The following is a 25,829-nucleotide window of genomic DNA, read 5'->3' on the forward strand; positions in this document are numbered from 1 at the left end:
CACTAGACGCAGTGTACAGTGGTCCAAAACATGCTTTTGAGGAACTTAATTGGATGGAGCTGAAAGTATCCATATTTGCGAATGCTCTATAATGTTATGTGCATAGAAAGCACCATCTTTTGGCAAGATTTATTTTTCACAAAAATGATCATAGTATGCTATAGAAAATATAACTGTTAAATGAAAAGAGATGCAGAGTGTCTTTGAAAAAGTTGTAGGGAAGAATATTTGCACAAATTCTGCTGAAGACATCTCTTCTCTGTCGCTTATGTCGTTTTCGCTTGAGGCAGAAACTAACTCAGTTTCGGACCTAACTGCTGTCAAACCGTTTGTTTGAAGCCAGTTTCGAACCTATGTTATACGCCACTGAACTGAAAATCGAGTTGGGTTCCAACCTGAAATGTATTTCGGGTTCGCTCACACCACCGCTGTTTGGCGAGAGCCCGACTCAGTTTCATTAAAAACGTTCGTTTGAAGCAACTAACCTGGGTTAGTTTCCAGGTTCTCAATCGAAAACGACATTACAGTTATCGATTTATGTGATGTTTTCTATGACCAATCCCTTTATTTCAAATTTTTAACCCCTACATTTTTTTTTGATTTCTCGCGATTACAATTTTCAGAAACATTTTTATAATGATAAAATACACAACTGCGCTGATTTTCTACAACCTATAAAAAGAAATGTACCCAAAAGATGGCGCTTTTCCTATACATAAACATTGTAGAACATTTCAGTTTGCAAATATGGATACTTTCAACCCCATCCATCGTATCAAGTTCCTCGAAAGCATATTTTTAACCATTGTGCGGTGGTTTTAGCGATTTCAAGCGATCTATCGATGCAAAGCTTCTCAGTTTGTATTGCAAGTGTTACAAATTTATTCATGGATGTTTTGCTGTTTTTTACGATTTCACTGAAAATACACTTATGAAACTGGAAGGATATAAACAATACCTTTTGCACTAGGTTTACTATTATATTGAGATATTTTACTAGATTGCCAAGATAAAAAAATGTTATGTGAAAACTGAATCGTTCCACCCTTGAGTCGATTACTCGTGCCGCTGCCCGCTACCACTTTGTTTATTCGCTAAATCAAAATTCTGTTTCTTTTATGTACTAGGTGAAAAGTGAATAGTAAAAACGAAGCGTAACGACGAAGAATGCTTCTCTTTTCACGTCGGCTTATCATCATACTAACGTTTGTCCGACGCATTCGTTTGTGAAAATTTATCAGAATCTTTCAAACATGAATACAGACTTCGAAGGTTATTGACAACATCTTAAATTCCCTACCTTTAACTTTACGAGAACTGGTCTCATATGTGTCCTTGTCTGGTATTTCTTCCTTAATTGCTTTCGCATCCAGCGCCATCTGCAAATAAAACAAAACACAAAAAAAACTTTTATTACCATTTGCTGTCCCGATTGCGTTGGAAACAGGAATAAAAAATAGATTAATTCTTCAACTGCGAAATTCCACGGTCCCATCCAAAAACAAAACGTACCCAAAATAACAACATCAAAACGAAAAAATTTCCCCCTCCTACCAAATGCCGCAAACCACGCGGGAGCGGCGGTCCCCCCACCACTGCAGCGCGCCACAACCTAACCGATTAAATTGACATTCAACCCCTTTTTGCAATTAGAAAACCTGTCAGCGACACGTTTTGCCATGATATCAGCAGCAGCACCAGCAGTAGAAACACGCGGGAAAAATAGTCGCCCAGCAGAGAGAGAGAGAGAGAGAAGAGCGTTACCGATGAGCGCAACCACCCATCCGGCCCAATAGGTGGTTGGTTGGTGGGGGTGGTGTTCGGTAGGGTAGCAGAGAAAAAACAAAAAAGTTCACAGCTGCAAGAAACAGCAGAGCAAAACGAAAAACCGTCAAAATCAAATCAAACCAGAATGTTTCCACTTGCCGTGCCGTGCCGAGCCATCAGAGCACACAGGCGTGCACACACACACACTACACGACAGGCGCGCGGTGCGGCACCACGGCCAACAGCAAACACCGGCTGTCGGTGTTCCCTAAACACTCACCCTCCCATCAGAGCCCTGCCCTATGCGATGAGCCGGCCTCGGGCGATGATGCTCTGGTGCTGCTGCTGCTGCTACTACTGCTGTTTCTGCCACTTGCTTCGATGGGTGCCACTCACAGACGGTTCCTGCCGTAACTAGTTCTCCTTATATTGATGATTTGTATCTGCTGCTGGGCCACTCGAGTTCCCGGATGAAATGGCGATGGTACGAAAAGAGCTGCATTTGGGGTTTTTTTGGCACTTGCTTTAGCAATTGTCACGAACAATTTCGGTTTTAAGTTTGAGATCGTCTTTTGAAACATCAAATAATTGATAAAATAAAATATGTAGTGTCACACGTTCGTTTGCTCTGTGGTGCGTCGCAGAGAAATAAACCTGAATTATCGTGCGCTAGAAGGAAATTAAAAACGACATATCCTGGAATTCTTTTTCATTCTTTCGACAATTTTTGATGTTACAAATCTTATAAACGATGTCCATTTCTTTAATTTTGATATGTGACATGATGTTGTATATTATCTCGAATGCAAGGTTTCGATAGTATTACGGCATGTTACATCGGTAGAGCAGTTTCCAACACGACAATCCATTTTCTCAGATATCTTTGAATTTTTATTTGATTTCCGGGATTCAGTGCAGCGTGGGAAATTGGGTTTTAATTTTAGATTAAAAATTATTAGTATTCTCCAGTACTTTCTGAAAACAACATTCTGTTTTCTACCTCTGTCTATTACGATGCTGTAAATGTGCAAATAAACAAAGAATAACTCTACCAGTCATGTACATTGTACATTGAAAAAGCAACAAAGGAATCAAATCTATTTTAAATTAACGTAGCTCAGCATCAAAATATACCCGACCTTTTGAGCAGCACAGTAGCGGTTGACTACAAGCAATTCCATGCTCGCCCGTCAATTCGCCAAGTTGAATATATATATTGGAGGTTGAAATGAAGCTCAGCACCAAGGAAGGTCAAATATCATTAATACGTTTTTTGTCTAATTCGGTTAATTTGACAGTGCACAATACGTTAGCTTAACGGAGTGGTGGGTCTTTTATATATTTACAAAATGCAAAAAAATAAAAATAATAAAACGAATATAAATAACAGCCTGTCACATCTCGTGCACGCGACTTGCCATTGCGAGAGGAAATCTATGTTCGCGTCGGGGAAATATTCGTTAACTTGTGAATCGCATATTGGGGGTCATTCGTGAGTCTCTCATTGTCGTTCGCGTCCGTAGCCTCATCGTGGTTACTGTTTTGATGTTCACGATAAGCTGATTTTCTTAGTCTGTTGCCCTAACGCAGCGGTAACCCTTTTTCGTTTCAGGGACCCCTAAATCTTTCTTTATCGGCATTTATTGCGCTGGTTGTCAGTTTGGAGATAATAGATTAATCGTTGTTATTTCGTTATTGGTACAAGAAGTTAGTTTTGATATATAAAGCATATCAGTCATTGGTTGGGCAATTGATTATGTTTATCAACATCCGTCGAAAACTGTTCTTTGGTATTGGTTGTAGTAGGTTGATTTTACTTAGTGACTTCGGAGTATTGTTTTCCGTAATGTGCCATCTCGTTACCAAACTGGCACGTAGGAATCTGTCCAGAATATGTGCACAGCGTTATTTGCCAGTCGCATTTTAACAACAGGAACGCCGTTGGGAATGCCACTGACATTTTTTCCGCAAGTATCTTTTATAGCGGATTTCACTCATCTGTATGTTGACATAACTCTTTTAATATGTTATGGGTTAATTAGCGGTCCTAGGTCGTGTTGGCGCGCCTCAATTTTATTTTCATATATATAATAAGGATCTTGGTTTTACCATTATCTTATTCGACGCCGTGGTGCATGTTGCTCTTCGCAATAAACTTTTCTGCCTGGGCTAAACTTTTATACGTTACCTGAACAGAGTTTCTCATGTGGTGTAAGTCAGAGGATTTTGTTAAAGCCAGACGAGCACTTTTATTATCTGCAGCTAGTTCATTTCACTGTGCAACTGGAGGCGACGAAACAATACTGTTTGTGAAGATTAATGTTGTTTATATTTTTTTTTCTGTTTGTTGCGAAAAAGCTCTTATTTTAAGTATCCAACTGGATGAAATATTCATCTTTGTGGACCCCCAGAAACCTTATTACGGGCCCTTAGGGGTCCACGGATCCCAGGTTGAGAATCACTTTCCTAACGGGTTACGAGTTTTAACACTCCTGACTGATAATTTGTCCTCTGATATGTGCAAAGAATTTTAATGACCATGACTTTGCGAGTAAGCAGTGTCAGATCGTGTAACTGATCTCGATTTACCCGTTGTCCTTTTATATGGGGAACTTGGTTTTAGCCAGTGTTTTAAGTTTAACATGTGAAATAATTCTTTTCGCCAGCGGTGAATTGTTGAATGTTATCAGCACTTAATACCTGACATGGTTGAACTGGATATAGGTAACCTGTATCCGTATCGAAACTGACCCGTACCCGGATTTGGAAAAAATGTACAGAAGATTAACGAATATAATTCCCGTTGTATGTAACTGAAAACTATTAATTCAATTTATTATTTTGTGCAGTTAGAACTAGTATAAATAAAATAACAATTCTGAGGATGTTATCTGCTGAATCAGTCAAAATAAAATGGCAAATACGAAGTATTGCTTCTTAACCAATATTCCGTTTTTGTCGTTTTATTTCGGCTGATTCAGCCTATAACATCCTCAGAATAATTAACAACAGTCGTCAAAAACTCAAAATAAAATAACAATATTTTTGGATTCTCCCATGTGACATTCGGATTGATTCCCATTATTCGCTACAAGCTGACATAATACGTTTGTATTTTTTCGCAATTCAATCTATAACAGAACGAACGCCAACTTCGTACCTAATATCGATCCGAATAGAGCCGGAAAGGATCTGACCTGAATGTATGATCAGCGTTGTTTAATTATATATGGTTTGCATTTAAAGTCAGATAAGAAGGAATACGTTTCGTCATCTAGATTCCCACAATACGAACTGTTGGAAATACATGGGAAAAAGTATATCGATTTGGCGGGTAAGGCCAATAAAGATTTAACTCTGTTTTAGGTTAGATTAAAAACTGACTATTTATTGGTATGTACAAGGGTTTTTATATTATAATTTGGGCTGTGCCCTTTTTGATCGAACAAAGTTTATCTGCGCAGAAGGCGAGATAAATAGCTATTGTTGAAGAATTCTATGCCTCGATCGAGTGTGAGTTGTTTGCACCGATCGAGGAGGAATTGGCATTAATTATAATTAAATAAAAAGAAAAGCACAAAGCATTTTTGTTTCCACCGAGTGCGGATCTCACGATGACGGTTGCTTCGATGGTGCTTATCATATCAATGATGATAATGATGATTACCATTGCGACATTGGGTGCTGCATCGGCGCGCGACGGCAGGTAGCATGGTGATGATGCTACATTACTCCCCTTCTAGATGAGGCGTCGGTCTAGCGGTAGCGAAGAGGAATGACGACTCGTCGACCAGAGCGGGTTACTCTAGCCGGCAGGCTTGTAGCAGTGGAGGCAGCAGCGGGACGATGGCTGCTTTGTGGCTGCTGTTGCTCATCAGTTGTGTATGCTGGTTTCAATCGGTCGATCGAAACGTTTTTCATCCGACCTTTGACGAGTACCTTGAAGAATTTGCTGCTTCGACGTACCACCTTAAATGGGCCATCATAAGGGGGCGATAGCGACGGTCTCACGGAGTCATCGCGGATGAAGACGTGCTTGCAGCTTTGTAGATCACGATGCACAAAGACGTCACGTTTACCGTGCCATGCTGTTGCTTTGGGTTTAAGATTCTGCATGGCCTCTTGTAGCTTGATGACGAAATCTGTTTCGCTGTTATTGGCAGAGTTTTCGACGAAAAACTCGGATGGTATTCGGAGAGTAGAACCATACACCATCTCAGCAGGGGATGCTCCGATGTCTTCCTTGTGGGTTGTTCGCAGGCCAAGTAAGATCATCGGTAAGTGATCAGACCACCGATCCGGGTTGTGGCAAAGAATTGCTGCTTTAAGTGTCCGATGCCACCGTTCGATGATGCCATTCGCTTGCGGATGGTACGCTGTTGTTCGCAGGTGGCTGATGCCCAACATGCGAACCAACTCGGAGAATAGTGATGATTCAAACTGCCGTCCTTGGTCGGTAGTGACGTAGATAGGCACGCCGAATCGAGCAATCCATCCGGTGACAAGTGCATGAGCGATCGTCGGTGCAGTCATGTCTGGAACGGGAATGGCTTCTGGCCATCGAGAGAACCGGTCGATGATGGTTAAGCAGTAACGATGACCATTGCTTGGGGGAAACGGTCCCACAATGTCTATGTTGATGTGAGAGAATCGACCATCTGGCGGCATATATTGGGTGACGGGCGATTGAGTGTGGCGAGTCACCTTGGACCGTTGACACTGCAGGCAGTTCCTGGCGAAAGCGATGCTGTCTTTCCTGACGTTAGGCCAAACGAATCGTTGGGTCATCAATTTAGCCATAGCACGTGTACCAGGATGGGAGAGATTGTGCGTCGCTTGCAGTGCAGTGTTACGAAAAGCTTTCGTAATGAACGGTCGAATTTGGTTGCCAGAACAATCACAAAACAATTGTTTTGAACTGCCTGGAACGGTATAAAGCAATAATTTTAAAGAGGTGTTTTGTTTACCTTTAACAATGTTTTGAATCTCCTCGTCGGTTTGCTGATCGTCAGCAAGGGCATCGAAATCGATGGCGGGGACGGCTTGAACTGCATCGATTCGGGACAATAAATCGGCTACGATGTTTTCCTTGCCAGAAATGTGTCGGATGTCTGTCGTAATCTGCCCGATGAAGTCCAATTGGCGTGCTTGACGATTGGAGGCCTTGTCGAGCTTCTAACGGAAAGCGTATACGATTGGCTTGTGATCCGTATATACGTGGCAACTGCGTCCTTCCACCATGTATTTGAAGTGTCGTATCGCAAGGTAAATTGCAGTTAGCTCACGATCGTAGGTGCTGTAACGAAGCTGAGCCGAGTCGAATTTTTTCGAAAAGAATCCAAGTGGTTGAATGTTCCCATTAATGATTTGGTGTAGAACTGCACCGGCTGCCTTATCGGACGCGTCCACCCAGAGAGACAGCTCGGCCGACTTCGCAGGATGTGCCAGCAAGGTTGCCTCAGCGAGTTGCTGCTTGCACCTTTCAAACGCTGCAGTAGTTTCGTTGGTCCAGGTCAATGGAGTTCGATCGTTGCGTTTATTACCTGGAGTAAGCGCCAACAGCGGTATTTGAGCTTCGATTGCATTTGGCATAAATCGTCGATAAAAGTTGATCATCGCCAAAAAATTTTTTAACTCCTTTACTGTAGACGGTTTTTGAAAATTTTGAACAGCTTTCACTCGTTCTGGAAGAGGGTAGATTCCTGCGGCAGTGACTGAATGCCCCAGAAAAGAGATTTCCGTGCAACCAAACTCGCATTTTGCAACATTGATTGCTAATTCGTGTTGCTCTAATCTCTCAAACAGCTGGTGCAAATGATTGCGATGTTCTTCCGGCGATGACGAGGCGATGAACAAATCGTCGATGTATGGAAAGACGAAATCCAATCCTCGAACGACCTCGTGGATAAGTCGCTGGAATGTTTGAGCAGCGTTCCGCAGACCAAACGTCATGAATGAAAACTCGAAAAGTCCGAATGGTGTCGTAATGGCCGTTTTGGGGATGTCTTCAGGATGAATCGGCACTTGATGGAACGCTTTCTGCAGGTCGATTTTTGAGAAAATAGTTTTACCTTGCAAAATCGTCGTGAAATCCTGCAGATATGGCAGCGGGTATCGATCCGGAATCGTCTGGGCATTCAGAGCACGGTAGTCCCCACATGGACGCCAAGATCCGTCGGCTTTCTTGACCATATGAAGCGGGCTGGCCCAGTTGCTGGAAGACGGTCTGCAGATACCCAGCTTCATTAGTTGCTCAAATTCACTGCGGGCTGCCTCCAGTTTATCTGGTGGTAAACGTCTCGGTCTAGCGTGAACGGGCTGGCCAGTCGTTTCGATTCGATGGACAATCGATGATTTGCTCACCGTACCTGGTAGTTTTAACCGCGTGATGTTCGGAAATTCGGCTAGCAACTCAGCGTACGGCGAAACTGCACTGAACGTTTTCACGGAATAATTGTTGGTTCGTGCCAGCACTCCTGCTGATTCGAGTTGGGTGGTGTTGTCGATGAGGCGATTTCGTTTTAGGTCGATCAGCAAATCGAAATTGCGAATAAAATCGGCTCCAATTATTCCAGTCGAGACGTCAGCGATCAGGAACGACCACAGAAATTCACGGCGAAGACCAAGATTTACCTTAAGAAGGGCTTCTCCGTAAACGTTGATAGGCGTCCCATTGGCGGCAAACAGTTTCATTGTTGTTGGTTTCATCCGACTTGAATTGAAACCTCTCGGTATCACGGACACGTCGGCGCCAGTGTCGATTAAAAACTGCATACTTGTTGTCGTGTCCGAGATTTTTAGGCGAAAGATTGTGTTAGCATTGGAAGGTTCGCCTGCTTCCTCTGCACACTCAAGCGGACGGCATCATTGATTATTCGTTGAACAAGCGGACTGGCTGAACGAGCATGGCTTTCTGCATCGCCGCGCTTCGTTTCCGAAAACACGATGGTACCAGCACAGTTCGTGTACTGGCGTTTTGTCACGGTGCACAAATTTTGTCTTACCATCATTGTGTGAACGGGAACGCGATCGTCCGCAGGAACTGCCACTGCTACGTGATGAAAGTACCTTCTCCAGTTTGCTCAACAGCTGCGCGATTTCTCGTTGAAGGCTTTCGATGCTGCATTGTGCTGGTTTTTCAGGAGCTAGGCGTGACGTCATTCCTTGTTGCATCTTTGATTCGACTGCGTTGATGTTGCGAAGTCCCATTGACTCGACGATGGCATCCGCGATTGTTGTCCTTTCAGCAGCATCTCCTTTTGACGCTATTACAGCTGCTTGTGCGTGCGGGGGAAGTCTTGTGGCCCACAAATCCAGTAACACAGTCTCACCAAGAGAATTCACAGCAACACGACTCATTTCGTTAAACATCTGGCTGGGTTTCATGTCTCCGAGCGGCATATCCGATAAAACACGTTGCAAGCGGCGCTGTTGGCTGTCGGCGAAATGTTCAATGAGCTTCCTTTTAATATACTTTGGCGGGTAAGGCCAATAAAGATTTAACTCTGTTTTAAGTTAGATTAAAAACTGACTATTTATTGGTATGTACAAGGGTTTTTATATTATAATTTGGGCTGTGCCCTTTTTGATCGAACAAAGTTTATCTGTGCAGAAGGCGAGATAAATAGCTATTGTTGAAGAATTCTATGCCTCGATCGAGTGTGAGTTGTTTGCACCGATCGAGGAGGAATTGGCATTAATTATAATTAAATAAAAAGAAAAGCACAAAGCATTTTTGTTTCCACCGAGTGCGGATCTCACGATGACGGTTGCTTCGATGGTGCTTATCATATCAATGATGATAATGATGATTACCATTGCGACATTGGGTGCTGCATCGGCGCGCGACGGCAGGTAGCATGGTGATGATGCTACATCGATATGATTTCTTCAAAGAATTCTGACTTATTGTGCGATGGAAATCGACGTACCTTGATTTCCTCATTATCTATCATGGTGGTGCACAATGTCCTTTACTTTGATGCCTCCAGCCTCAGCTAAACTTATAAACGTTTTTACCCTTGATGTAGTTACTTCCGTGAAGAAAAACTCCGTTTTCACTTTTAGAAACTGTTCCACCCAGTGAATGTTTGGTCTAATACGAGTTTGTTTAAAGTCAGTCGCAAGGGAAATTCTCGTAATAGGGACACTTTTCACTGCTGTGGCTTTCGCAGTCGAAAAAACGATTCTATACTGCTTGTGCAGTGGATAAGCAACAAAGCAGTAGAAATTGATTGCTTGCTTTTTTGATAGCTAAAACAGAGCAATTTTATGCTTCTGATCGGGGCGAGGTTAGAAGGTAGAATGATGTATGTTTTTTAGTTTTTTTTTGCGAAAATACTAGCAGTACTGAGGGCTTCAGTGCCGCAGATCCGATTTTCGCCATAAAAGGGAGAAGATCCCTAAGCACGAGTGAGATGCCTGAAAACGTTCTACGATTTCTTTGAAGCTTTTTTATATCAAATCATTTCACAACCATTTTTAAAAATCTATGACTGGTCAATTTGGTCGACTCTGTGGTCACCTAATACCCAAGACAGGGTATGTGAAAATGGTAATTTTCTAATATTCCATTCTACTATTTGCAGAAATTGGACATATAATTATTTAAGAGCATGATGCGTGAAAATGTGATATGTCGTTCAAAACTCGATTCGACTCGTACCCGTATTGAATATTTTTCGAAGCACCCAACCAGACACTGATCCAGTGTTAACAAAACCCGAACCATTTTGGCACGAACATTCCCCGTTTTCTACGGGTACGGGATTGGATCGGGTTAGCGGTAAAATATTCGTTCCCGCTCATCTCTAGTGTAGAGAAGACTATAGGTTTGGTGGTAAGGCCATACGACAAGCGCTTTATGGTGTTCAGCTACATGAGATTTTTGGTCTTTAGGCACCATCTTCAAGGTAGTCGACTGCTTCTTTATACTGTGCTTTCTGCTTGGACATCATCTTAGTGGAATTGTATCATTTTGTACTCGCGAAAATGTATAGTGAAAGTTATTTGTATTTTGTTATTTATTTATTTATTTATTTATTCATTTATTTATTTATTTATTTATTAAGGTATCAACCACGAGGGTCATTCGCCGTTTTGAAAATAATAAACTTTTCAAAGATACAAATAATTTTACAATTAAAAATAGGCAAAAAGAAATAAATAAATAATTGAATATTAGTTCTGTCGATTATCCTGGGCGCCCTGCTTTCTACTTCTTGTGTATCTTTTCTTTCTTGGTGGCGAGCACTGGTCAGCTGAGTGTTTGTGGTGGATTCCACTTCTCCATAGTTCGACCTAAATCTTTTGATATGATCCGTGCTAGTATACGGTGCCAAATAGTGTAAGCGATTTTCCGTTAGATCAAGGTCGATATACACGGAGATCTTGAATTTGACGTTTCATATTCGACATCGTGCAGTATGTTGTTCTTCGCTACGAAGCTTTCTAATGAGTTGAACGTTATAAGTACTACTTGTCTTGTATGATGCAGCTGTATGTATGAACCGTTTGTAAGAACAAGTTTCACTTGTAACTTGATCAACTGTTCCATCTTATGCACTGTACATGTCTACGAAGAGTCAATAGCGATTGCGTTCTCCCGTAATGGGCGAAATTTATTTTGCGCTTCACTCATTTCGCTCTCAATTATGGGCAACGGAACTTAGCTGTATGTATATGAATGCTGTTCGCAAGCGGTGCGCTTTTTGACTTCTGATCTGTACGAGATGAGGAAGCAGACTGATATTGTGAGAGTCTACCTCTGGACACCGAGGTAGAAGAGGACCGCATTGGTGGAGTTAGTAGTGTATAGACAGTTTCAACGACAGAAAGAGAAAGTTTCGAGGGAGAAGCGAATAGCATATTGACTAGGTGGATGAAAGTAAGAGACGTTATCGTATATTCAGAGAAACTTCATAGCAGGAAGTTTATTTTTAAATTTACTTACTGATCACAAAAATCACGCGAAAAATATGCTATCAGAATCTAAAAATGGCTGATTTTTAGGTGGACAGCAAAGTCGCTAAATGTATCTCATTTACATTCCATCGCGTGACATTGAGATCGATGGTGTTGTCACTGCATCAAGTCTCAGTGCAAAGGTTGTTCGTTTACAGGACGTCATGTTCAAGAAAGTCAAGATGCTAGATTGCAAACCATTGCAATCATTATCAGCAGAGCTGAATAATTTCAGTGAAATCAATTGATAGCTGATATCCTTCCGTTTTGAGCTATCACCTTTTCGGACAAATGTCAATTCAACACTAATATCATTTCACTTACTGAATGATAGTGAAAAGAAAATGATGATGGTGGATATAAGATGGAATGTTAAACCAAGGTTGGACCAACTATGGACCAATATCGGGCAGTGCTAGACCGACATCGGGCCAATGTCAGACTAAAGTCGGGCCAATTTTAAGCTTGTGTCGGACCAATGTCAAACCGATGTCGGACCAATATTGGGCTTATGTCGGACCAACATCGGATCATTGTCAGACAACCATAGGATCAATGTCGAACGGTATGTTGTTTAAAATATCACTTCGCTGGCAGTCAATGTCAGTGACTGATGCATACAACTGAAAATTCAGTAGAATGAGTGATGGTTCAGTTTGTTTGCCTATCAATTTCACGTGTTCTGATACAACTGAACTGATATTGTCCAGCTCTGATTATCAGTCGAAGGGGGAAAACGTGTTACCGCCCATCAGATACATTTCGAATGACTTTTGTCAGCTCTGCATTGCGTAACAGTATCATCATTTTCATTGTAACCAAATAGACCCTGTGCAGGTATTCCAGATTTCCAGGTTACCCAATTTTGAGCCTCCGTTTCTAATCTACTTGAACGCTTGCCGCACGCGCATCTTCCTCTATTATACACAGCCAGCGAGTACAGGATTTGTACCGAAGTCGACGTCCTCTTCAAGCCACTCTGCTGAGCATAACTTTAGCTGGTATCTTCCAGCATTCGCGCTACATGTCCAGCATACTAAATTCTGCCATGTTTTATGAGTCTCACGATATCGGCATACTTGTATACTCGATAGAACGAAGGTTTTATGCGCCTGTGCAATTCTACATTTTCTACTGTGCCGTCGGGTATGGAATTATTAATTCTACGCTCAATCTCTCCAAATACTTAAAAATCTGTTTCCATCCACGTCCATGAACGTGGATAGTACAGTAGCCGTACAGGGCAACATGGAATATTAGCGATTTGTAAAAAGCTATTTGTTTGAACCACCGTAGGCTACGAGACTTTAGCTGACCACCCTAACCATGAAACGCCCTATATGCAGCCGCAACATACCTATTTACTTGGAGCTAACATTGTTACCACATGTCTTAAGTGTTCCAAGATGTATAAATTCGTCGATAACCGTATCATATCGATTTTCAAATAGGAACCAACATCGTTTGGACATATGCTTTACCTTGTCAAATATTATCGTCAATCCGATTCTAGCAACCTCGCCTTGAAAAAGCACAAATGCGTCTTCCACTACTCTGCGATCAACACCAATGATGTTGCTGTCATTCGCAAAGCGAAAAAGCATATGAATGTCTTTTGTCTTTTTGCAATAAATGTCTTTTGTCTTTTCGCCTATTTCCAATTATTTTTTATTCCATTGATTTCATTCAATTTATCTGTTTCAAGTTCATTCGTTTGAATATTTTTTATCCGTTCATGATTTTATTCTCTTTATTCATTTCATTCATGCTATTTTTCAGTAATTCTTTTCATTATACTGAGCTTTTACTGCCTCTAATTTTGTGCGAACATCGTATAAATTCTACAACGTAACAAATGAGCAAGTAATGAAGAAATGTTTCATCGCACTGTTTCGTAGATTAAATCGTGTTTTTAGATAAGCCATCACCAGCTCCGTAATTTAACTTTATTATATATAAAGCAAAAAAAAGTCATAGTGTAACACACGCTTTTAAAAGGCACGTTTCTCAATTTCTTTTTGTTTTCGGTAAGCATTAATTGATTTGTATGATGCTTTATCAATATACCTTAAACACCTCGAAAAACAACTGCATTTTTTATCGCGCACAAAAGTATATAACCCCTTAGCGATTTCAACGCATTTTCCCTTTTCACACTGCCCACTTGACCCCGACGCACATGGTTCCGTGCAAACCATAATAATAGATGATTTATGCAACCCCACCGAATCAGGCGCTCGTTCTCACGTGCACATCCGTTCCATTCATCCGTTGGCCTCCTCTGTGTTTTTGTTCGGAAAATTTTAAATTGCAACATGTGTTGCTACTAGGTACTCAGCAAACACGCCGCTACTGCTGCTTCCGATACCGGTAGTAATGCTCATTCTCTTTCTTCCATTATTGCGTTCGCACTTATATCCCGGCGTCAACGGCCGGCGCGTCACTCACTCTCTCGGTCCAATGTGCTATAACAACTCGGTAATACTCTCTCTCTCTCCTCATCAACCTTGCCACCCACAACACGCTTGTAAGGGAAAACCCTTTTCCTTGTGAAGGCAGCGGCGGCGAGCAGACGACGCGATAATGGCAAACAACAACACCGACAACCGACCGGACGTAGAAGCGCCTTGAACAGTTGCAACTTTTTCCCCGGGCACTCACCCTATCGGCAGCGGCATGGCGTGGCGGCAGAGAGTGGCAAATCACTCCCCGGTTTTGACAAGTTTCCCCTTTTGCTGAGTTGGGTATGTAAACAGTCAGTAGTGTTATCAGCGGAAAAAAGGGTTGCAGCACCTGCTCCGGCTACTGACTGTATCAATCCGGCGGCGGGCGGCGTGGGAACTGAGAAACCTGTAAAGGAAACTTTTAATGATCGTTGGGGTGGAGTGGATGAGCGTTGTTGGATCATAAGTTTTAGCTTGTGTATCCGAAAAATATATGTACTAAAATTTCTTGCGCTTCGACTTTGGAACGATAAGTCTCTAGAAGGGCTATAATTGAAACAAACTCAAATAGTTACGACAAACCTAAAAGTCGGCCATGCACGATTATAGGAGCCAACGAACGATTGGATTCAGAAGAGGTAAACTGCAATTTGACATGCTGACATCAGAACTGTCAATCACTTTAAACGATGGTGCGAAGGTAATTGCGCAGTAATACCAATTTTGTAGAATTGGATTTAATGGTTTCGAAGGAAATAGTTTGTGCAATTTTTATAATCAATGAATTACCTGCAACATTGGCAGCCGTTTGATTATTTCGGTTCCACTCCACTGTATGCAATAGCCATACCTAAAACATTTTTTAATATTTGTGATTTTCTAAGCAAAATATGATTTATAAAATCGCGTCGAAAATCAATAAATCACGAACAAGTCTCAACCCACGTGAAAGGTGTCTTGAATAAAATTCGCAGATGGTTGATGCCCGGTCTATTTCAGACCAAATAATCGTATTTTTTATATAGAGCCATATCATTTGTATCAGTGTGTAGACTAATCGGTGCAATCACTAGTTTATACATAAATACATAGCGTCCCGGCATATATGGGCGTTCTTGGGCATTACCGATTTCGAGCTAAACATCCCACAGCAGGCAGCTGTCGTAGACGTGACATGCATCTTTCTCGATTTCGAGTCTCGCTTCGTGAGAGCAATGCAGGTTGATGATGCTCTAGTTGATGAAAAGGCCTTTAATCCTCACTACATACATCCTTTCGCTGATCGCCTGCCACTTGATCACTCATTAGCACATCTTGGCCATTTGATTATTTCTCAACTTCCACTGGAATTGCGAAACTTATCTGCTGACGACATACCTTCTGCCTTCTTTTCGATTAATCTCAGCAACAAAGCGGTAAGCGAAGGGACCTTCTCCTGCGTTGTTGCCTATCTAGAGCTGGCAACGATCGTATGCTCTGTCGTTTTCTAGCCCTTTCCACACTCTGGACAGAAAGATGAAGGCGAGTGTTCGAACCAATGTAGGTACAGTTTGAAATAACAATGACCAGATAGGAACTGAGTCAGGTAGAAAAGAATATCTACCTGTTAACTTAGCTTATCTTCGAGGATATACTAGTCAGAAGACGCCGTTAACTGCTGTCTAGCTCAACGTAAGTCGGCATAATTCTAGCTAAAACGTAGATAGCGTTGGCCACCTTCTCGTAGGCATATCGATCGCTACAGTCAGTTGTTCCTCGACTGTGTTATCGATGCTACAGTCCTCTGTAGCAGTTCCTCTGTTCGCTGCCGCACTAAGAAGTTGCTGACCACTAGCACTTCCGTTCTCAGGCTATCTGTAATTTTGTTTCTTGTGTACAGTATCCCATGATGGCTTATACACCCACAGGAAGCCTAAAGGTCAGTACGCTGTTATGCATCTCTCTCCAGAGCTTTAGTCCCAGGATAGGGCTTCTGTCGTTTTTTGGCCGATTTCTGTTCTCTTTTTATATAATAGACCAGGTCCCGGTTCTAGAAAAATTCTACACAGGTAACTAGGAACTATCATATTGTGCAGTGATTCGGCAATGGCTTCCCAGCTCATGCTCGTAGCACTGAACGCATTCAACGCTGAATATCGATTTCCCCTTCTTTTCCGTTGAGAGACGTCTCGGCTCTTTCGATCGCTGCATGAATATAATCCACTGTAGACTGGCCCATCCGGTATTCGAACTGATTCTTCGACCAATTGTGAACACTCTCTGTAATTGTAATCTCCAAGAGTTTCCAGAGTGTATCGCGCAAGCATATGCGATAACGGATCCTCAGGGGGCTTACCTGGTTTTGGCTGTAGTGCTATATCTTCTGTCTCGTCTATTTATCATGGAAATAACCCTGTGGGACCTATGATCTTCACCATTGTCACATGATGTCCATAACCCCATAAGAAACAGCGTTTTAGTGTAGCTCCACTTGCTCCGCTGATCTGTGTTTCGCTCCTCTCTGTCTGTGTCAGTACTTGCTCTCTGAGCGTTCTTTCTAGCATCCAGGAAGCTTGCACGGAGGGTGCCGAGTGCCACACTCCACCAGCAGGGATGCCACTACGCTAGATTTATTTGGAACAGCCAAAGTTTTTTGCAGCTTCCGGATAAAAAGGCAAACCTCTCATTGCGCTAGATTTTCAAATTATAGAAGTTGTTACACACAAATTATAATGTCATTGAAACGAAAGTGTACATATTGAAGTTGCTACCATGTAACAGATTTTGCCGGACATTTCTTGGTAAACTGCCAGATTTTTCGTGAAAAATAGTGGCAACCCTATCCATAAATAAGCTTAACGCCGTCAACAAACTCGGAATTCATGGACAACTTCTGCGCTGGTTTCGTTCCTACCACGATGGAAGGCAACTCCAAATCAGTATTAAGGACTGTCTATCTGCACCATTCTTCGCTACACCCGGCATACCACAAGGAAGCCATCTCGGTCCAGTAATATTCCTCCTCTACTTTAATGACGTCAATTTCACATTACAAAGACCCCGCCTTTCTTTCGCCGACGACATGAAATTTTTTCAACAAATACGGGATAAAACCGATGCCGAGCTTCTTAAGAGGGAACTGGACAGCTTTAGTACGCGGTGTGATCTAAACAGAATGGTTTTAAACCCGAGCAATTGCTCAATCGTTACGTTCACGCGGAAACGCAATCCGACTCAGTTTAACTACCATTTCTTCGGCTCGAGTATTCCAAGACACTCTCACATCAAAGATCTGGGAGTCATCATGGATTCGGCACTAACATTCAAACCACATATTTACTTCATACATCGTGAATAAGGCATCACGACAGCTTGGGTTCATCTTCCGAATAGCGAAAAACTTCAGGGACGTATATTGTCTTAAATCGCTTTACTGCGCGTTGGTCCACTCAACGTTAGAATATTGTTCGGCTGTTTGGAATCCGTACTACCAGAACGGGGTTGACAGAATCGAGGCTGTTCAAAGCAGGTTCATACGCTTCGCCCTTCGGCATCTCCCATGGCGAAACAGATTTCAGCTGCCGAGCTATGAAAACCGTTACCAGCTAATACACCTCGATACACTCAGCATTCTGAGAGACTGCTCTCAAGCCCTGTTCGTCTCGGACTTACTCTCTGCCAGAGTGGATTGCCCTACAATCATCGGACGTCTGGATCTTCAAGCTCGCGTTCGAGCTCTACGTAATAACTCTCATCTGCGAGTTCCGTTCAGGAGAACCAACTATGGTTGCCAGAGCGCTGTTACCGGACTCCAGCGATTTTTTAACAGTGTGGCGACGGCCTTCAACCGGGCACGGAATGCGATAAAAGCGAAAATGTTGGCAATTTTAAAATGTAATTAGTTTAAGCAACCACGGGGCCTGTTGGTGAAGGTAATAAACATAAACAATAAACAATAACGCGTCTGTTACCCCTTCCGCATTACAAAAACATAACAGCAGGATCATACATAGATTACATAATACTTCTAAGAAGGGGGAGTGAGCGACATAATGTGACTAGTTGTGACATTTGGGGAAGGGGTTTCAAGTTATATAAGCAATAACGTTGCTATATTTTTCCTTAGTGTCAGAAGATTTAGGAAAAATCTTCCATTATTCCATTAAGGAAACAATTGTTTAAAACCATATTTGAATGTGAAAGGCATAAAACCTATAACTGACTGCATGTTTTCAAAGATGTGATAAAATAAAAACCAATCAGTGCTTTCTATTAGTCAGATGGCAGAATTTTTGAATTGACTACCAACTATCACTATAGGTTAGCTTCGCAATTTTTTGTAAACAAATCAAATTTAAAACTGCTCTGACAAAACTCAATCTCTTCACTTACCAAAATCTCAAACTAACACCCAGTAGGCGCAAATCTAGATGAGTCTGCCCGCGCTTTAGAAACACCTACAGAAGCATATTGGCACATGCCTCAGCGATAAAAACGCATCACGTGTATCCGAAATATGAAACGTGTGTGTCAATAGGCCTATTACCCTACGTACCCAAACCGCCGAAAACATTTTGGCCTGAAAATTTCCCCCGTCTCAATACAACGAACACAAAAGCAAAAATATAAATTAATTTATCCCATCGCAAACTCACACACGTTTATTATTTATGTGCATCAAAAGGCTTATGTTGTTAAGCGCCAATGATGATAAAATAAATAATTTATTAACATAAAATACAAATTAAAAGATTAACATTAAAATTTACAATTATGATACATTATGATCTGCTCCTGACAACAACTAGCAAACCGGCGACAAAGCGTTGCGTATGGAAAAAGGTATTGCTGCTGAAGATTCTCTGGATACCTTGCGACAGCTGTGTTCATCCCGTAGTTGGTTCGACGAAACGGCAACCGTAGCAAATGCCTGTTCCTTGGAGCTCTGGTGAGGACATTGAGCGAGATATCCTGCAAAGAGGCGATGCAGCCGATCCTATTCTGCAGATTGTCTGCTACGAGAAGCGCTTTGAAGAGATCCCAGCTGGTTCGCAGGGTGTCTCGGTCAATAAGTAGACACCGACTTTTGCAGCTGGGCAACCAATGCAGATCAAGCCACGGTAGCCTACGCAAAGCGAATCCAATAATGTACAGCGACTGATGTGATGTGTTACGAGACGAAATCACAGAGCATTTATTGGGGTTGACGATCATTTCATTTAAATCACACCAAGCCGCGAAACTGTCCAGTTGTTTTTTGGAAAATGGGAATTAGCAATCTAATGAATCTGCGAATATATTTTTAGGCCATCCGCTAAAAAAACATGCGAGGGCCTTCCAAAACATGCTTTGCATCGTTGAAATATAATAAAAAAAATTATCGGTCCAAGATGAATTCCCTTGGAATACCGGATGTAGCTTTAAACTTATCTAACAGTAAATCATCTATGGCGACATTCATCCACCGGTCGGTAACATAACAATTGAACCATTTAAGGAGTGAACCATGTAGTCCTAGTAAGTAAGTAGTCCTGCAACTTGGCAACTGCTAAAGCGTGGTTAATCTTGTTGAAAGCTGCCGACAGATCAGTGTAAATAACATCTGTATGATTCTTATCCGCACTGCAGTGGTGACTCCAATCTAATCACACCATACCCACCAATATCGCAAATCATCGTGTGTGAATGACTCGAACCTATCGCATTCAGCATGGAAAAATTCGCACACTACAATCCATAGCGAATACCGCTTATTGTACCGCCCGGACGTTATAATCATGAAGCTGTTCGTTTGGCATACGAGCAATGAATGATTGATATGGACACGTAATACCGCTTTTTGTAACCTCCCTGTATTTGTATGAGTCACTTAGGTGCTCCCTATTGTCGGCTCTGCCCGTACTAGACTAACTTTAGGCATGTTTTCCGAGATCCATTCACTTATACGGAGTTTTCCATAGTATAGGTTTCACAATCAACTAGCAAGCGAGCACAAAAATATACAGCGAAAGTACTCGTAAAAATACCAAATTGTTCTATACACTTCACCGTAAACACATTGCGAATGAAAAATAATCATTCAGATGATGAATCGTACTTTACATTTTCGCACAGCGGAAATGATGACTATTACACAGAGAACATTGAAGCAAAAATGTTCTTTAGTGTTATTATTAGAACTATGACGTGCCTTTGGAAACATGTTGAACCATTTGCATATTTTTCATAAAATATCTATAAAATGGAAATTTTATAGAATTTTTTGTGCGATTATTGGATAACAATTTATCCAAAAATCGCACATTATATTTTACAAAACAGCATTATATAGTATACCGTAGGAAAGTTTATTTTTCTTTTCAAAACTGTTAAAAAATCGGAAATTGCCATGTTTTTTGCCATAAATCAAGATTTTAGGGATATATTGAACTAGTCAAACGTGGTTTTGCGTTGTAACGGGTGCTCAATAAAAATGAGAATGATTTCAATACCTTTCTGTAATTAAAGTAAAGAGCGTAAATTTTTTTCTCTCCAAGAGAATTGCTCTCTGGACCCCCTAGAAATGGGTGGCATATTTCTTTTCGCTCGGGTGCTGCCAGTTCAATCGAAGATGACGTCGAAACAGCAAGCACTCCGCGAGCGCGTTGTGCGGTTATACGAAACGCATGGTCATTGCGAAAAAAGTTTACGGTGGTCGACTTTCGAGACGAAAACGTGCCTGTGAGTACAGTTTACCGCATCCTGGCATCCCTCAGTGTGGAGCTTCCGCGACTGTCCGGCGAAGATATTGACAAAGAAGAAGAAGAAGGAAGCGATGAAGAAGCTGTTCGACAATAAGGACGGAACGAGTTTGCGTGGCGCTGGCCGAAAATATCACTGCTTCTGTACCTTGATTCACCGAACCCTAAAGATGGAGGACATCGTCTGTCGTAAGAAGACTGAGTACACAGACGAGCAGATAGCGATCGTGAAATCGCAATGCCGGTGGATGACGAAGAACTGCCGCGGGACGTCGTTCGTGCTGGACGACGAAAGTTACTTTCCGCTCTCAAAGACCCACATTCTAGGAAATGACAGCTAGTCAAACATAAGTTTAAGCATAAATTTGAAAAAAAAAAGTTATGCTGTACATCGCAATATCGGACAGAGGGATTTCAAAGCCGTGGTTCAAGCTAAGCGGTCTGGCCATCAATCAACAAGTGTACCAGGAGGAGTGTCTTGAGAAAATTCCTCTGCCTTTGTTAAAGGAGCATCATGCGGATGGGAAGTACGTCCTCAGGCCGGATAAGGCGTCTTCCCATTACGCCAATAAGACGTCTTGAGCAGAAAAAGATACCGTACGTGCCGAAAGACAGGAACCCGACCAACTTGCCCCAGTGCCGTCCCATTGAGGATTTTTTTGGCTCCCTCAGTGCCCTCTAGTGTACAAAAATAATTGGCGGGCCAAGGATACCAAGTACTTGACCACCAGGATCTGGAATTGTATCCGGAAGACGGACGCCAGTGCCGTCCAGCGCTTTTGTGCGAGCATTGCGACAAAGTTGCGTCGTACGAATAAACATTATGTTTTTAATAAAAAATACTGAATTCGTTGAATTTTTTTTTGTTTTGAACTACATGACTGAAAAATTCTCATTTTTTATTAAACACTCGTTATTTGAGTAGACCTACAAGCCATACTTGAATATTAAATAAACGTATTGGAGCATACAATTAAAAAGTTCCATCAACATTCATGAAAAATCTTTCCCGATTATTCTCTATTGGCCATACTGTAACTGCCCCGCAATTCGTCATGTTCGAAAAGAGTTGATCCTCTGCCTAGAACGAAGGACAGCTTATGTGTCCAAATCGTTCCCAACCCTCAGCAGCAGCAAATCGGCCAGTTCTGCTGTGTGTCCATGTCACATACACACATGTACCGGGGTACCAACGTAAAAACGCAGATGCATTCCCAAAGTGCCATCCATCGGAAACAAAACGGCCTTCGCTGGTTCGGTTCGTTTGCTGGCTGCCACCCGCTGCTGTGTGGCGGAAATATTCTGCGGTGACAGGCTCTCGTGGTTGATGCAGAAAAGGATACCATCATATCAGTCCGACAAAAACAGCAGCGGACATATCAAACGTGAAGGGCAAAATAAAATAGAAACCTGTTAGCCCAACGGCCATCGGTCAGAGAACGTTCGTGTGCTTGTATTTACGAACTTGCATGTGTCTGTAGGTGGATGCTCGTTAGAATGTCATCCGAAGGAATGAATGCAAAAAAAATCTCCAAACAACAGTGCCGCTTGGTTGGGAGGGCGGTTTGGATCCTGGTAAGGTGGAATGAACATTCGGCATCGGTGGGATGATGATGGGAAAAGAACACACGAAGCTAGCGCACACACTCGAATTAGATTAAAAACCAAATGTTACGACTGTTTGTGACATGTTTTTATAATTTCAATTTTTTCATGTTTTTCTCAATTCCATGATTTTGTTTTTTGTTATGTTCACTGGAAACGGGGACACACTTCTCGTAGCGTGGGATCCTGTTCGCCCCGCTGTCAGCGATTCTGCATCGGATATGAGCGAACACAGAGGTACATAAATGTATTTATTTTTTTATCATTAGTATTCTTTGGTTTGGGGTATGTTTCGTTTGTTGCCCACATTTGCTGAAGACAGACAGACAGACAGACCGACATACAAAGCGCTCCAGTGTTCCTTTGGCAAATGACGTTTTTTTCGCATAGGTGCATGATAAAGAAGGTTGCGTTCGGCGAAATGCGATATAGAGGACAGTTCGTGTGACAGGTGGTTATGGGAATATGGATATATGAGAAAATCTATGGGGAAATGAGATGTCGCTGGCAGAGAATTCTAAAACGTTGTGCTTTTTCAGGTGGGCATCCTAACAGAAAATGTGTGTAAAGTTTAGTGGATGCCAGAGATTAGCAATTTTCTAGGAGAATTAGGTGGGCAAAACGAAAGATTGAATTTAAATGATTCTCGAGAAAAGCTTTCTAGAAAAATACAATTTGATAAATAGAAAATCAGCAGCACATTTTTCTGCTGAATCGTTATTCTTAACTTAAAGGCTAAACCAAAAATAAATTTAAAAAGCTAAATTGGTCCAACCATCAGTGGATCCCTAGTCCCACCCGGAGTGTCTGACCCAATATGATCCAAAATCGATCAAATCAAGCTACCAGATCAACGTACTTGAAATTTGAATGGATTTTTCGACAACCAGTGGCACTCTAGGTGTCAGCATAGGCATCTGATAGTCATCCTCTTGGTGAAATTAATGAACTTGTATGAAGTAGTGTTCGACTTAGTTTTATATAGGGTCTAATAGTCCAAGTAACTTCTCAAGCTGAACGGAAAACTTGTTGGACGACACCTTGGAGACGTTGTTCAGAGGAGTAGTAACTTGAACCAAATGCTGGCCAAATTCATTTTTTTTATTTAGTTATATTATTACCATCACAATCGAAATAGTTTTTAAGAATTTTCTGAAGGATGAAAATTTGTCATATGTGAGTGGATTTTGGATTTTTTTAAATATTCACTGGTGCATCGGTGCAGAAAACAATCTCGCACTGGTAAATTGCGTGCGAAACATTCGACAGACACGCAATGAATATATTTGTTTTATTATTTATTTGTTGTAAATAAATAAAATACACGGTTCAGTTAACATCATTGAAGTCGATCGCAGAGCTGTGGAAGAGGCGTTTGAGACATTTGAAAGAGAAACTGACTGGCTCTCAATTGTTACAAGACAAAGTACACGGATGCTGGTAGAGAACGAAGCAGTCGGAGCGGTGTCGGTCCCAATGTGGAAATAGAGTACGGCACTTGGCGATCGGCTAGTTCATATATTTTGCAACACTAATGACGATGACGATGCTAGCTGTAACGTAAAAGTATGTGTTGAAAATAGGACTTCCTACGGATCGAGTAGTAATCTAAAGTTCCGAGATCTACGCAGAAAATCGTTTCTCACTGTTTTTCTGTCTGGCTATGAAATGTGAACGTTGAACGAGATGCATTCACCGACGGTATAAATGTATTCGTGGAATGTTTGTCGACAGCCAGGAACCTGGGATCATATTATGCGACCAAGTCGAAACGACTTTTTCATACAAACTTGTATACAAGAACCCTTACATTTCGAGATGCGGAATGTCAACCTTGAATAGGAGGCTAATCAAAAGCCGCAGCGACTACAAAAAGAGTGCCCAGTGGAACTCCAACCTCTCTGTCCGAGGCGAGCTGGGAGTGTCGTCTACAACAGTGCATCAAGCTAAACAGCGATCATGTTCGAATTACGTTGTAATGAACGAGTAAATCTACTTGAAGGCAGACTTCAAACAAGCTTCCTGGGTAGGAGTTTTATACGTCACTTGAAGGGGAAATGTGGCAGACATTTCAAAGTATATGAAACTGTCGATGTTCGCTAAGAAATATCTGGGTTGGCAGGCCCTTTGTACCTGTAGCTTGAAAGCGACATTTTAATTGCAACCGTGCTGTTTTTGGCAATTACGGAAGAAATGTCATTAAGTGATTTCCCATCAACAACCTGCAGGTGGTGTCCTAGGTCCTCATCGAAAAGCGGAACTTGCAGAAGACTCAAAAAACTTCTGAAAGTATGAAGCACCAAACTGGCGTACTGCGTCAAACAACGTGGCGTTTATTTGGCACGGCTCCGGGCGTTAGCTTCACGGAGCCGTGGGTTTTTTATATATTTACATGATGTAAACAATAAAAGTAATAAACAATTAATAATAAGATCGATCCCGTACGCGCGACTTGCCATTGCGCGCGGAGATCCGTTTTCGTGTCGGGGAAATATTTGCATCCACGTCAACTGGATCATGGGGCGTCCTTCATATCTCTGTCGTCGTCGCAAATGTCCGGGTCATCATCAGGGTTACTGCCTTGATGCTCGCGATAAGGTGTTGTTCCTAACTTCTTTCCTTTCCGGGTCACGAGCATGAACCCTCCGTCATTGTTAGTAGCTCCCTCATTGATGATATTAGCTGTTGAGTTTGTGGTACTTGACGCGGCTTTCGCAGTTGTCATTATTGCTTCAACAGCAGCTACAAATTTGGCAACCGTTTATGTCTCAGGGAATGATATTGGAGACTGAGTGTGGTATTTCTTTCTGTAGATGAGCTTTTCTTAGCGGATTCTGGGCAGGGTTGACCGTAATGTGCCGTTTGTTCACAGAACTGGCACGTGTTAGTTTGTCCTTGATATGTACATAGAGTTCGCTGTATAATGGTATCACCCCCTTCTGTTGTGTACTGCAGGGTAAGGTAGGAGGGAATGGGTCCAGCATGTGTTTCAAGTTGTTTTGCGAAATAAATCTTTTCGCTTGCGCGAATTTGTTTAACGATGTCAGCACTGCGTGCCTGACGTGCTCCAACTGGATGAAACTAAAATCCGAAAACCGAAGCAGCATTTTCACCTTCAGCAAATGTTCCACATCACCAATACTCGGTCTTATGCGGAAAGACCGGAAGTCAATGGCCACCGTGTTAGCCCGAAGAATCACATTTTGTTGATGAGACTCAGTCATCTTGATAGATCACCACACAAGAATAATAGTAACGGTTCCCTTTGTTCTTCAGACAATGCACAGAAGCAAAAAGCAACTGTTTGCACTGGCTTGGGTAGCAGCAGAGA

General features: G+C 42.0%; 1 protein-coding gene across 3 annotated transcripts in view; it reads right to left on the minus strand.

Annotated features, from left to right (window-relative positions):
• The window catches only part of LOC131693914 (protein CBFA2T2), a 264,194-nt gene that overhangs the window by 120,054 nt on the left and 118,311 nt on the right, over window positions 1–25,829 (minus strand). For all 3 annotated transcript variants that reach the window (XM_058982181.1, XM_058982179.1, XM_058982180.1), the window contains one exon: window positions 1,301–1,379. In XM_058982181.1, coding sequence (XP_058838164.1) covers window positions 1,301–1,379 — 79 coding nt within the window. The remainder of the gene's footprint in view (window positions 1–1,300; window positions 1,380–25,829) is intronic.

The sequence above is a fragment of the Topomyia yanbarensis genome, chromosome 3 (genome assembly GCF_030247195.1).
Source record: "Topomyia yanbarensis strain Yona2022 chromosome 3, ASM3024719v1, whole genome shotgun sequence".
NCBI classification, from domain to species: Eukaryota; Metazoa; Arthropoda; class Insecta; order Diptera; family Culicidae; genus Topomyia; species Topomyia yanbarensis.